Genomic DNA, 14,014 nt, shown 5'->3' on the forward strand with positions numbered 1-14,014 from the left:
AAAGTGAGGTTTTCAGAGTTTCAAGATAAAGGAGAATTCGAATTCATTTTGTGTGTGTGACGATGGCATGATATTCCCTCATTACGCAAAACCAAGGTGTTGGGAGTCAACAGCTTGAAAGTGATGAGGTACCCGATCTTGATCTATTGAAGGGTGACCCTGCCGTTGATCACCCGGACCGTCACCCTCCAGGTACAGCCGGTATTCTCTCGAGTTTGAATTCCCGAGGGATGGCGAGGATGTGTTTGGTGAAGTCCAGTGGCATCGGCAGGCACTCCATCTTCGGTGCAAGAATGACCTTGCACATGTGGGTTGGCCCGGCCTCCTCATGGAAATGGCCGAAGTTCCTCGCCCGCTTGTGGGTGCTATGGAGCTCCACCACATTTTTGCCCTACTCTTTGGCTGACGCCACCCGCGTGCCCTTCTCTTTGGTCGAGACCACCTACTTGACCTTGGCCGGGCCGTCCGCCTTGGAGTCTGAGGGGAGTTTGAGGCGCCCGATTGTAGACGCTCTAAGTCTGACGACCAAGAAGGCGGCCAAACCATCGATCAATCGAGACAGATAGGAAAATATCACATGTTCCCAACTCTTAAATGCGCTCATGCTTATAATTTTCAAAAGATAAATTTAAATGTTAAAAAAATCTTAACACAATTGTGAATGTTTAAGAGAGACGTGTCTACAATTTCTAAAAGTTTCAAATGCAAATTCAAAACACTTTTGGAGAACACAAAAAAAGACAAATTCTGATGTGAATAGCATAGTATTTAGCTTTTGTCTTTTTGTAACACTAGACTTAATCTAAACATTATATTGTTCCAGTGGCTGGGTGTATTTGGTATCATTTTGATATTAATATATCCTCTATGAAAAGAATCATGAAGATTTATCCTTTTGGTTTCTTCTTGTGTATTTCGATTTAGGACCTGGATTTTTTAGGGATTATGGACTCATGTTCTATGAATATTCACAATTTTTTCTAGATTTTCTTGAAACACATAAATTTGTTTTTTTTTCAAAAATTGAAGCAGGGAGCATTTATGAGTTGGTAACACAGCATATGCACTCCCTCGCGAAAACACACACACAGCGTATGCACTCCGAGACCGATCTTTCCTTCCGGCACGACAGCAGAGGCAGCTGCACAACTTTTTGACTGAACTGCAGTGCCGTCCTGTAAGACAATAGGCTTTGGGGGGAACCGCCACAACCCTCTAGGGGTGGCCTATCACATATATATATATAATGAGGTGATATACAACGTTACAATATACACATGTAAATACAGTCTAACACCCTCCCTCAATCTTAGCCACTTTCTAATGAATCTAGAAGGGTAAGATTGCGCCTGCAAGTCTCAAACTGTGGCAAAGGCAATGGCTTGGTGAAGATGTCAGCAAGTTGATCCTTGGAAGAAATAAACTTGATCTGTAGTTGCTTCTGAGAGACACGTTCACGCACAAAGTGATAGTCAACTTCAATGTGTTTCGCTCGGGCATGGAATACCAGATTTGCAGAAAGGTATGTAGCACCGATGTTATCACACCAAAGAACAGGAGGCTGTGATTGGGGTATACTTAACTCCTGAAGCAAGGACTGTACCCAGATGATCTCTGATGTGGCATTGGCCACAGCCTTATACTCAGCCTCAGTACTGCTACGCGAGACAGTAGCCTGTTTCCGAGCACTCCAGGCAATCAGGTTAGAGCCAAAGAAGACAGCATAACCCCCCGTGGATCGCCTGTCATCCGGATTGCCAGCCCAGTCTGCATCAGAATATGCTGAAAGACAACTAGAGTCAGACGGCCGAATATGCAAACCATGAGCCACCGTGAAACGAATATAGCGCAAAATCCGCTTAACAGCAGACCAATGAGTGTCACGGGGTGACTGCAGATACTGGCAGACTCGGTTAACAGCATAGGAAATGTCTGGTCGCGTGATCGTCAAGTACTGGAGCCCACCAACAATACTCCTGTACTCTGTCGCATCAGAAGAAGAAAGAAGCACACCATCAACAGCATTGAGCTTATCAGTGGTAGACATGGGTGTAGTCGTCGGTTTGCACTTAAGCATCCCAGCTCGCTGCAACAAATCCAGAGAGTACTTCTTCTGCGTCATAACAAGGCCAGCAGCACGAGAAGTAACCTCCACACCAAGAAAGTAATGAAGCTTCCCAAGGTCCTTGACCGCAAAATCAGCACCAAGTGAGCGAACAAGCGCAGTAGCAGCCGACTGAGAGGAGCTGACCAAAATGATATCATCTACATAGACCAACAAGTACATAGTAACCTCAGGCCTTTGAAGAAGAAACAATGAGGAGTCAGCAGTTGATGATGCAAAACCATGAGCACGAAGAGCCATTGCAAGACGAGCATGCCAAGCACGAGGAGCCTGCTTCAGACCATAAATTGCCTTGGACAGACGACAGAGATGATCAGGGCGATCCGGATCAGAGAAACCCGGAGGCTGGCGCATGTAAACCTCCTCCGCCAAGACACCATGAAGAAAAGCATTTTGAACATCAAGCTGACGAAGAAACCAACCTCGAGTAACAGCCAGAGAGAGAAGAAGTCTGATGGTAGTAGGCTTGACCACTGGACTGAAGGTGTCTTCATAGTCAAGTCCAAAACGCTGTCGAAAACCACGAGCAACCAGACGAGCCTTATAGCGCTCAATGGACCCATCAGAATGCCTCTTCACTTTGAAAACCCATTTGGAATCAATGACATTTACCCGTGATTGTGGAGGAACAAGAGTCCATGTCTGATTGCGAAGAAGCGCTTGATACTCCTGCTCCATGGCCTCTCTCCAATGAGGAATGCGCATAGCAGCTTGATACGTGCGTGGCTCAGAGGATGGATCTGCGAGAGCAGCAGACATGCACGCCGCTAACCAAGCAACTGTGCCATCGTGACGTTGCTTAGGCTGAAAAATGCCACTCCGACTGCGCGTATGTGGACGTAGAGCAGCAGCAGGAGCCGGCGGAGGCGAAGGTGACGGAGACGTGACGGTCGCCGGAGATGCAGGAATCACCTCAGGCGAGCTCGGGACAGACGACTCCGGGCTGCATGGCGAAGACTGGCCCGACGACAGGGGCTCAGAGGCCATGGGCGAACCGAGAGTGGGCGAGGCCAGCTCCGGTGACACCGGCCCAGACGGCCTTGGCGAGGCGAGAGCAGGCGAGGCCGGCCCTGGTGAGAAGGGCCCAGACACCCTGGGCGAGGCAGGGGCGGGCGAGGCCAGGCCTGGTGATGACTGCCCCGACGCCCTGGGCGAGACGGGGACCGAGGAGGCCGGCCCAGTCGGCGGGGTTGCAGGGCGCGACGATGGCGAAGGCAGCCCAGAAGCCAGAGGCGACCGGGCCAGGACGTCGATCGGCCGTGCATGAGCACGGAAACCGAGGCCATGCAGGGGCGCCATGTGCTCCTCATGCACAACAGAAGGTGCCGAGGATGAAGGCGATGGCGACGAAGAGGAAGATGGCACTTCCAGAATCTCCAAACGAGCCCCACGACCAGTGCCTGCACCATGGTTAGGCAACAATAGAGGAGAATATGCAACATCATCAAATTGGTCAGAAGCAACAGAGGATGAATGCATGACAGGTGGCTCGGTAGTGGACACAGGGAGTTTGGCAAAGGGAAAAACATGCTCATCAAACACAACATCCCGAGAGATGTAGACACGATTAGTGGGCACATGAAGACATTTGTATCCTTTATGAAGAGAGCTATAACCAAGAAAAACACACTTCTTGGAACGAAACTCGAGCTTACGCTTGTTATATGGACGGAGATGGGGCCAGCAAGCACACCCAAACACCTTGAGAAAGGTGTAGTCCGGTTGTTCATTAAGGAGAACTTCAATGGGAGTCTTCATATTCAAAACACGAGTGGGAGTACGATTGATGAGAAAACATGCAGTGGTGAAAGCATCACTCCAAAAACGAAACGGAACAGATGCATGGGCCAAAAGAGTCAGACCAGCTTCAACAATGTGACGATGCTTACGTTCTACTGAACCATTCTGCTGATGTGTATGTGGACATGCTAAACGGTGAGTGATCCCAAGCGACTGAAAGAAGGAGTTGAGGTTGCGATACTCGCCACCCCAGTCCGACTGAACATGAACAATTTTGTGCTTGAGAAGGCGTTCAACATGTTTTTGGAACTGAACAAAAATGTCAAACACATCAGATTTACGTTTGATAAGATAAAGCCAGGTAAAGCGGCTGTAAGCATCAACAAAACTGATATAGTAATTATGACCACTAACAGAAGTCTGAGCAGGACCCCATACATCTGAAAACACAAGTTCTAAAGGATGTTTCACCTCACGACTGGACTCCGAAAAAGGAAGTTGATGACTCTTCCCCTGCTGACAAGCATCACACACTGCTACATCTTTATTACTAGACACACTAGGAAGCTCATGACGACGCAAAACATGCCGGACAATAGGTGTGGCCGGGTGACCAAGACGAGCATGCCACTGTGACGGAGATACCCGAACTCCACTGAAGACGCGAGCGACGCCAGGATGCTCCAGACGATAGAGACCTTGGCAGAGCCGCCCACTAAGAAGAATGTCCCTCGTGCCCCGATCCTTAATAAAAAGATCAAAAGGATGAAATTCACAAAGCACATTATTATCACGAGTGAGTTTAGGAACTGAAAGAAGATTACGTGTCACAGATGGAACTCGAAGAACATTGCGAAGTTGAAGACTCCTATTGGCATGTCTAGTGAGAAGTGATGCTTGACCAATATGAGAGATGTGCATACCTGCTCCATTGGCGGTGTGGATCTTGTCGGAGCCATGGTAGGGTTCACGAGTGTGAAGCTTCCCCATCTCACTGGTCAGGTGCTCTGTCGCCCCAGAGTCCATGTACCAGTGGGGATCAATGGAGTAGGACTGAGTGTGTCCCTGTGGCTTCTGCGGCGGCGGACGATCAGCCATGGCGACCTGACGAGCAAAGTTGCGTGTATCCTTCCCGTCATTGCCGAGACCAAGAAAACCCCGCTGGAAGCGCTTGTGACACTTCGAGGCCCAGTGCCCATCGCGACCACAAAGCTGGCACACACGTGGACCGCCAGCCCCTGGTAGCGTCGCAGTAGGAGGAGGGGCCGAGGCGGGTGGTGGTGACTGCCCCGAAGGAGCCCTGGATGAAGCAGAGGAGCGACCACCCTTGGTGGCGGCGTTTGCCGAGAGGGCGCCGTTGCCCCTGGATCGGCGCGTCTCGACTCGTTGCTCAGTAAGCAGGAGGCGTGAAAAGACCTCGTGTGCTGGCATGGGCGTGGAGTTGCCCCTCTCATTGATGATCTCGACTAGGGCGTCATACTCCTCATCAAGACCATTGACAATAAACGAGTTGAACTCGGAGTCGGTGAGGGGCTGTCCAATGGAGGCCAGCGTGTCGGCGAGACTCTTGACTTTGTTGTAGAACTCAGTGGCGGTGGAGTCAAGCTTCTGACACTCCCCAAGTTGGCGACGGAGCCCAGATACACGAGCCTGCGACTGTGCCGCAAACGAGCGCTCAAGAATAGTCCATGCCTCGTGGGACGTCTTGGCGAAGACAACAAGCCCAGCAACGGCCGGAGAGAGCGACCCCTGGATGGAGGAGAGGTTCGCCTGATCCTGCCCTGTCCAGACACGGTGAGCCGGATTATAGACCGGACCGTGCACGCTGTCAACCAGCGCAGGAGGGCAAGGGAGAGAGCCGTCGACATAGCCAAGCAGATAGTGACTCCCAAGAAGCGGAAGAACCTGCGCGCGCCAGAAGATGTAATTGTCCGACGACAACTTGATGGTGATGAGATGGCCGAAGTGAAACGGCGGCGGCGGCTGCGATCCCATCGAGGAGACTGGCTGAGGTGAGACCACCGTGGAGACAGTCAGAGGGGCAGCCGGCGCGGTGACAGAGGGCGCGATGGCCGCGGTTGACGCCGCGAAGCCTGCCAGCGCGACGTCCTCCGCCACCAGCGGCGCAGTGGCCGAGGGCGCGACAGCCGCGGTTGACGGGGCGGCGGCGGTGTGGGCCACAAGCGCCTGCCCGGGCGAAGTAGCAGCCGGCGGGAGCGCGAAGAGGGAGCCGACGCTCCGTGTCCCGATCGGCGCCTGAAGGGAGGCGGCATCCAGCGGCCTCGAGAGAAGTGCCGCGAGGGAGGCCGGCAGAAAACCGGTGGCGGTGGAGCCGGACGCAGCGGCGGACGTCATAGCAGTCGGGCGACGGCGACGGCGGGCGCGGCGGTGGCGGCGGCGGCGGCGGCGGCGGTTTAGGGTTTTTAGGCGGAAGCGGACGTAACCTAGCGTGATACCATGTAAGACAATAGGCTTTGGGGGGAACCGGCACAACCCTCTAGGGGTGGCCTATCACATATATATATAATGAGGTGATATACAACGTTACAATATACACATGTAAATACAGTCTAACACGTCTGGAAAAGTTTCCATGTGCTTTTTCCCCATCAATTTCCAAGTATGGAAAAGTTTTTTTTTGGGGTAAGTATTCAAAAGTTCATTCGTACATTCCGTTAATCGGTTACTAGTCCCCCAAAAAATTAGAGTGGCTCCTTCAAAAAAAATCTTACTATATAATATTTCAGTTTATTTATCATTAAGACTGTGTGGCACCACCACGTGACACAGGTGATAATAAGCAATCCAAACAATTCACACCACCACCCACACCAACTTTGGTGAATTTTATTATATATATGATTAATGAAAAGATTTCATTATCTAAGGAACTAATATACACCTACATATAATTGTATAAAAAATAACAATAAGTATGATCATAGTTTCCTTTTCCAAACGTGTTGATCATTTGAGCACGAGCTGGCCCCATTTATTTGCACCAATTTAATCAGTCATATTCGTAGTATTACTACTATTATTTGAGACAAATTAATACAGCTATGCTACTCCCTCCGTCTCAAAAAATTTGTTTTAGATTTATCTAGATATGGTTGCATTCGATGCACCTAGTCACGCTCTAGTGTTGAATGCATCCACATCGAATGCATCCATATCTAGACAAATCTAGATAAATCCAAGACAAGGATTTTGGGGCGAAGGAAATATTATTCGGGCGTCGCTATTCCACCAACCCACAGACTTGCGGGCTCAGCACAGAAGACCCATCTGACAAGACACGAGACATGTTCGTTGGATCGAGCTCTCCATCACATCATCCGTCCAAGTCGAGACCACACAAGAATTTCGTCCACGTGATGCGGTGATGCGTGGAACCTTCTAGTGCTTCATCCCCACCCCGTGCCGGCGCCGCTGATTTGAGCCTGACCGCCCCGCCCGGCGGCGCACCACTAGCAGTCTAGCACACGATGCGATGTGTGTGTGCGCGTGTATATAAGCTGGCCATGCCCACGATGCGATGCATATCCATTCACTCACCAGTCACCACCAGTTGTCCGTTTTCAAGAGCTTGTTGCCATGAGCTTCAACGGTGGAGAGAGAGAGAGAGAGGTTGTTGCCATGGCAACGAGGGAGGTCAGCATCCAGATGGCGGGGGTACTGGACGGCCAGCCGGGGTGCGTTCTGTCCCGGGAGCCGCTTGTCGTCCGTGCCGCGCCGCGGGCAGCCGGCGCTTCTTGGATGGAGGCTGCAGACACAGTCGCCGCCGACGACACGATGACCAAAGACGCGGCCGCGGCGGCTCACGATGAGACGCGGTGCTCTGTCTCGTTCAGCGTGCCAGGCTCGCCGTCGGGGCTCCACCTTGCGCAACTCAGCATGCCGCCGTTAGTCTGCGCCTGCGATGCCGACATGGGCATCGCTCCTGTGCTGCCGACCGAGTCAAAGGTCCCATGGGAGCGAGACCGGCGGTTTGACAACTTCAAGACGTTCTATGGCGGCCTTGAACGGCAGCTCTCCAACCTCCGCGGGGTGCCACAGGACACCGACGTCGAGAAAGGTGCGGCGTCAAAGATCTCAGAGGAGGACATCGACGAGGACGATGAAGTGCCCACCGCCGACCGCTACTTCGCCGCGCTCGAAGGCCCCGAGCTCGAGACCCTTCGTGTACGTACCACGTAACCGTGTAGCATTCCACCAAAAACAAAAAGTTCCACCTTTGCATACTACAACCATTTTTGTGCCTAATAACAATGTGAATGTACAGTCGACAGAGGTGGCGGTCCTGCCTAAGGACGAGACATGGCCGTTCCTGCTCCGGTTTCCAATTAGCGCCTTTGGGATGTGCCTTGGCGTGAGCAGCCAGGCGATGTTGTGGAAGACCCTGGAGTCGGAGCCCTCCACGAAGTTCCTTCGCGTGCACCCGGTCGTCAACCACGTCCTCTGGTGGATCTCCGTCGCACTCATGGTGGTCGTCTCCATCACCTACCTCTTGAAGATCTTCTTCTACTTCGAGGCTGTCCGCCGTGAGTTCCACCACCCTGTGCGCGCCAACTTCTTCTTCGCGCCATGGATCGCCAGCCTCTTCCTTGCCAAGGGCATGCCGCATCCGGTGTGGGAGATCCACCACGCCGTCTTGTACGTGCTCATGGCGCCCATCCTGTGCCTCGACCTCAAAATCTACGGACAATGGATGTCTAGCGACAAGCGACGCCTCTCTAAGATGGCCAACCCATCGAACCACCTCGCCGTCGTTGGCAACTTCGTCGGTGCGCTGCTTGGCGCTAGGATGGGCCTCCGGGAGCTGCCCATCTTCTTCTTTGCTGTTGGGTTGGCCCACTATGTGGTGCTCTTCGTCACTCTCTATCAGCGGCTCCCTACCAACGTGCAGCTCCCCAAGGAGCTCCACCCAGTTTTCTTCCTCTTCGTCGCTGCACCTAGTGTCGCATCCATGGCGTGGACAAGGATCTCTGGTGAGTTCAACGATGGCGCTAAGCTCCTTTACTTCGTCTCGCTATTCCTCTACGTGTCGTTGGTGGTGCGCGTCAACCTCTTTCGGGGGTTTAGGTTCTCCCTGGCATGGTGGGCGTACACATTCCCAATGACGAGTGTGGCCTTGGCGACAATATTGTATGCATCGAAGGTAGACAACATGTTGACACGGGCACTGGCAGTCGGGTTGTCAGGAACAGCCGTTGTCACAGTCACCGGCGTGTTAGCCACCACCATGTACCACGCCTTCATGCGCAAGGACCTCTTCCCCAATGATGTGTCCATCGCCATCACGCGGCGACGGCCCAAGTTTAGCAAGATCCCCACGCATCTTCAGTCATCGAGTTATGATGTCAAGGAGCTCGTTCTCTCCGTCCCGAATTTCAGTTCCTATTCCAAGCAGGGCGCCTACTCTGACTCCGGCTCCAACTTCAGGATGAACATCAGTGCCGGTGAGTCTCCAATGGCACACGGGCATGGAAGAGAAGAATGTTAGACAATTGGTGCAAAACATGTTGCTTAGTGGAACCTGTATAGAGGTCTCTATATTTTCTCCATTCTTTTTCGTCTTTGTAAACTTGCTGCACATAGTTGCAGATTAGGAGTGATATCCTTGAGCAATTTACATTGCCATGACAGTGATATAATTGCCGGACTTGACGGTTGAGATTGTCAATTTAGTGGTTATATACTTTCGTTCATCAGAAGTAAGTTACATTTCTTACTCTATTCTGATCTCCAAGTAACTCCATAGACCTGAAAATTGCAGAAACATTTCACCAAAGGTGCATCAACCAGAATGGATGGCCTAGTGAGTTGCAACTTTGGAAGTGAGATTTTCAAATAAGAGAGAAGAATTTGCAAAATCATTTTGTGTGTGTGACTATGACATGCTATTCCCTCGTTGCTTAAAACGAATGATACTGTCGATGGCGGTACTTTCAGACTAAGCTTTCCTTACATGATAGGTTGATGCCAAGTTTTGGTGTTTCGTGTCTATTAGTTCCGGCATCCATATAGTCAGGGGCGAATCCACGTACACCACAGTGGCAAGTAGTGAGAAGCCGCGGCGAGGTGGCTCGGCGCTAGGGCGGGTGAAGGCAAAGAACTGGCATCGTCTGGAAGGCTACTGCATGCTCTAGTCGGACTACTTCTCCGACGCTCCATTGCACGGTGAGAAAATATTTCGGCGCCGTTATCGGATGAGCCGAAAGCTTTTTCTCCGGATTGTGAATTTCATCCGGGAGTTCGACAGCTACTTCAAGTGCAAGAAGGATTGCACCGACACATTTGGATTCACCTCGATTCAGAAGTGCACGACAGCTATGAGGATGCTTGCATACAGAGCTCCCGGTGATTCACTGGACGACTATGGGCGCATGGCCGAGTCCACCACCATTGAGTGTTTCTACAAGTTTTGCAGGGCAGTGGTGGCAGTGTTTGGACCGCAGTACTTGCGAACACCCAATGCAGAAGACACTGCTCGGATCCTAGCACAAAATGAAGCAAGAGGATTTCCTGGGATGCTTGGAAGCATCGACTACATGCATTGGAAATGGAAGAACTGTCCATTTGCTTGGCAGGGGTTGTACAAAGGCGCCAGAAGCGGTTGCAGTGTGGTGCTTGAGGCAGTGGCCATAGAGGACCTCTGGATTTGGCACTCTTTCTTTGGGATGCCAGGAACTCACAATGACATCAACGTCCTGCAATGCTCCCCACTCTTTGCCAAGCTTGTTGAAGGTTATTCTCCTCCAGTGAACTTCGAGGTCAATGGGCGGCAGTACAACAAGGGGTACTATCTAGCTGATGGCATCTATCCGAGATGGTCGACATTTGTGAAGACCATCTCAAACCCTGTGCCAGGAGGCAAGAACGCCTGGTTTGCGAAGATTCAGGAGGCTTGCAGGAAGGATGTCGAGTGGGCATTTGGTGTGCTCCAATCTCGATTTGTTGTTGTCCGGTTTCCTACTCAGACCTGGTCGAAAAATCAAATGTGGGAGATCATGACTTGCTGTGTCATCACAACATGATCATTGAGAGCGAGCAGGAAGAGCCAGTGTTTGACACTGAACCATACCACATGCAGGGTCCTCTTGCCCAAGTTGATCATCAGCTACCGCCAAACTGGACTGACTACCTCAATGTGCGTCAGGAGATCCGAGACCCACAGGTGCATCAAGAACTGAAACAGAATCTGGTGGAGCACATATGGAGGCTCAAAGGCGAGGACGGGAATGACATGTGATGAAACTTGAGTTTTTATTTGTTAAATGATATAATTTGTAGTGAACAATTTGTTAAATGACATGTGATGAAACACGCCGAACTATGTGAGGAGCTAATTGATTTCTATTTGTTTGCGAAAAATCACGCCAAAACCCGCCGAACGGCGCCGAATATGTGCCGATTCACGCAGTTATCGAGCCATTTTTAGACATATTTGGACCGAAAACTGGGCTGAATTCGGCGCCTGGGGGCGACGACTGGGTGCCGAACCGCCCCCAGCGCCGAGTTTACCGCCGGCGCACCCCTAGGACGTTCTTTTTCGGCATCCTGGGGGGCCGAACGGCTAGAGATGCTCTAATTACGGGGAACGTGGCTTCCAGGAGGTACGTGTTTTTTTTTGAGACAACCCGCAAAGCTTTATTACTCCGTCAAAATGCTTACAGGGACGAAATCAAGTTCATTGGGTTGGCCTAACCAAGCATGGCGGCCAACCCCCAGAGATAAAGCGTGCTTTGCTAGTTTGTGAGCCTCGATATTCGAGCTCCTAAATTCATGAATAAGATTACATATTTCAAAAGATAGTCTATATTGCATGATTTCATGCACAATTGCGCCGTAGCTTTCTTTGTATGAATGTTGAATATCATCCACAGCCACCTTGCAGTCCGATGCAACGTGAATCCTTCTGGCATAAAGATCATCCGCAAGTGCCAGGGCTTCCCTGATGGCGAGTGTCTCTAGGATACCAGGGTCTGACAGATGTGAGAAAACTACGGCCGATGCTCCCAAGAACACACCCTCTTGGTCCCTGGAGACCGCTGCCACTGCTCCATTCACTCTTCCCACTGCTGCATCAACATTAACTTTGGATAATCCCTCCGGAGGTGCAAGCCAATGATTCGGCCTCCGTTGAGCCGCCCTTCTGCCGACCTCTCCTGGCTGCTGTAGTGCCCGTAGCTCTGCTATATAAGATGTTACAAAACTGTGAATAGCGAATGGGGTTTGGAAGATATCTTCATACATAGCCTTTTCTTCGTGAATTCCACAGCGCCCAGAGGGTAACCACAAAAGCAAGAAAGTCATCCTGGTTGAGAGCTTCGTGCATGATAAACAGCCACTTCTTTGGATTCTCTTCAGTACATGTGCTCAACTTGTCTAAAACAGCATCCGATGACAGTGCCCAATCTGAACGCTAGTGGGCTTATACAATGGGCCTTTTTTTCTTTTAGATCGGGGAGCATGCACGGGAGGCGCCTCCATCGCCCCGCCATGGCGCCCGCCCTGACCGCCGTGCGCAGGTCTAGACATTGAAGTATGTCGAGGAGGATGTCGTCGGGTAGAGCGCTGATCCTGTTGCCGCCGTCACTGCAATTCACTCGATTACGACCATCGTCCTTGATGTCTAAGCACTCCATGAATGCACGCCGGCTGGGAGATATACTCTAGATCGTACCATGCCGTTGGTCCACGGCGGTGGCACGTATATATGTTGTCGTGCAGGCATCAGCCGAAGACGTTTCAGATCCCAACTCATCTTTTCTTTCTTTGAGACAATGATCCCAACTCATCTTTTTTTTTGAGAAGATGATCCCGAATTCGGTTTCAGGCGCGTAGCTAGCTCTTGGCCCATCAGTGCAGAGCAGCCTGACTCAAATGTTGGTATTTTAGAAACGGAACGGGCCCAAGTCCGGTGTCAAAACTAGTACTGAGCATTCTTTCCACAAAAAATGTATATTTCTAAGGAATCGTTGTGCGCGGCGCCCGACCGAACATTGCGCCGGGCGTGTCCACGCACGCACGATACATGCGACTCAAGTCGCGACACGTGGGGCGGCGGGACCCACATACGTTATCTCCCACCCCATGCAGTTGCCGCAGAAGGGCGTGAGGCGGAGCTCGCCGCCGTCGGCCTCCGTCCCGCGTGCCAACTCCTCGAAGGCCTCGGCCATGGCCGCGAGCCAGTGCTCCATCCCCTACCATGCGGCCACCATGACGGCGGGGCACGCCCCATCATTCGCGCCATCCGTCGGAGTTGAGGCGGCCGCAGGGCACGACGCCGTTTGTGGAGGCGACCTGGTCGGCATGGCGGCGGTCGAAGTACATCGTCCACAACATGTGGCTGTCGACGGCGTACCTTGGCTCGTTCCGCTGCGCCTCCGACAGCGACGAATGGACGCCTTGCCGCTGCTCGTTCCCTTCTGCTGCCGCGCGGCCACCACGACCGTGGACGAAGTAGTTCAATCCAACTTATTTCACTGCTCATACAAGTACATGGTTATTATAATTATAAACACGATGTTTGTTTTGTCCTTGAATGGTCCGCCATAATAGCAAGTGGGCATTGGAGAAAAATATGTTGTATTGTTTTGTCCTAATCACAAAAACAACATCGTTTACTAGCTACTCAACTACGTTTTACCAAGTTGTCATTTTTCGAAATTATTCTCTTCTGCACAAATCACATAAATACCTTGCTAATTATATGTACATGCAAGGGTGACAACTTGACACCAAAATCTATGCTGCTTTGCTTGCAGAAAAATGAGTTATACCCATGACAAAGCAGTGAGAGCACTGCAGAAGCTAGGCTAGGAAACTCGTGTCACTCTCGGTTTATTTTTTTTCCTTTTCTAAACCACTGTCTCTATTGTTATCAGTATGGGCGAGGTGAATCCTATAGTGAGTATACCACGCAATAGTTCCTTTCGGTTTTCGTCCACTTGACACAAGCATGTGACACCATCGCATTCTTCGTACTCGCATTGTTCAAGCAAGTGTATCCTCTTCAAACACACAGCCTGCTTCCTGATGAGCCTGATGCAACACATCACCTCCATGTCTAGACTAATTCCACAGGCTTTTATCTCTAGCAAACTCAACTTGCGGTGCTCAAATTTATGTGTTTCCTTAGCC

The 14,014-nt window shown here is 51.2% G+C and overlaps 1 protein-coding gene across 1 annotated transcript; it reads left to right on the forward strand.

The window, feature by feature from the left end:
* Nucleotides 1-7,428: 7,428 nt before the first annotated feature.
* Nucleotides 7,429-9,521, forward strand: LOC123100428 (S-type anion channel SLAH2-like). Its single transcript, XM_044522369.1, has 2 exons — nucleotides 7,429-8,050; nucleotides 8,151-9,521. The coding sequence occupies exons 1-2, from the start codon at nucleotides 7,463-7,465 to the stop codon at nucleotides 9,369-9,371; spliced, it is 1,809 nt and encodes a 602-aa protein (XP_044378304.1). The 5' UTR covers nucleotides 7,429-7,462; the 3' UTR covers nucleotides 9,372-9,521.
* The last annotated feature ends 4,493 nt before the right edge of the window (nucleotides 9,522-14,014 follow it).

This window comes from Triticum aestivum, chromosome 1B, assembly GCF_018294505.1.
Source record: "Triticum aestivum cultivar Chinese Spring chromosome 1B, IWGSC CS RefSeq v2.1, whole genome shotgun sequence".
NCBI classification, from domain to species: Eukaryota; Viridiplantae; Streptophyta; class Magnoliopsida; order Poales; family Poaceae; genus Triticum; species Triticum aestivum.

Bases quoted from the DNA above. Each gene is read 5' to 3' on its own strand.
- LOC123100428 (XM_044522369.1), top strand. From the start codon at position 7,463: ATGAGCTTCAACGGTGGAGAGAGAGAGAGAGAGGTTGTTGCCATGGCA. The intron at 8,051-8,150 runs GTACGTACCACG...GTGAATGTACAG, and splicing joins CCGAGCTCGAGACCCTTCGT to TCGACAGAGGTGGCGGTCCT.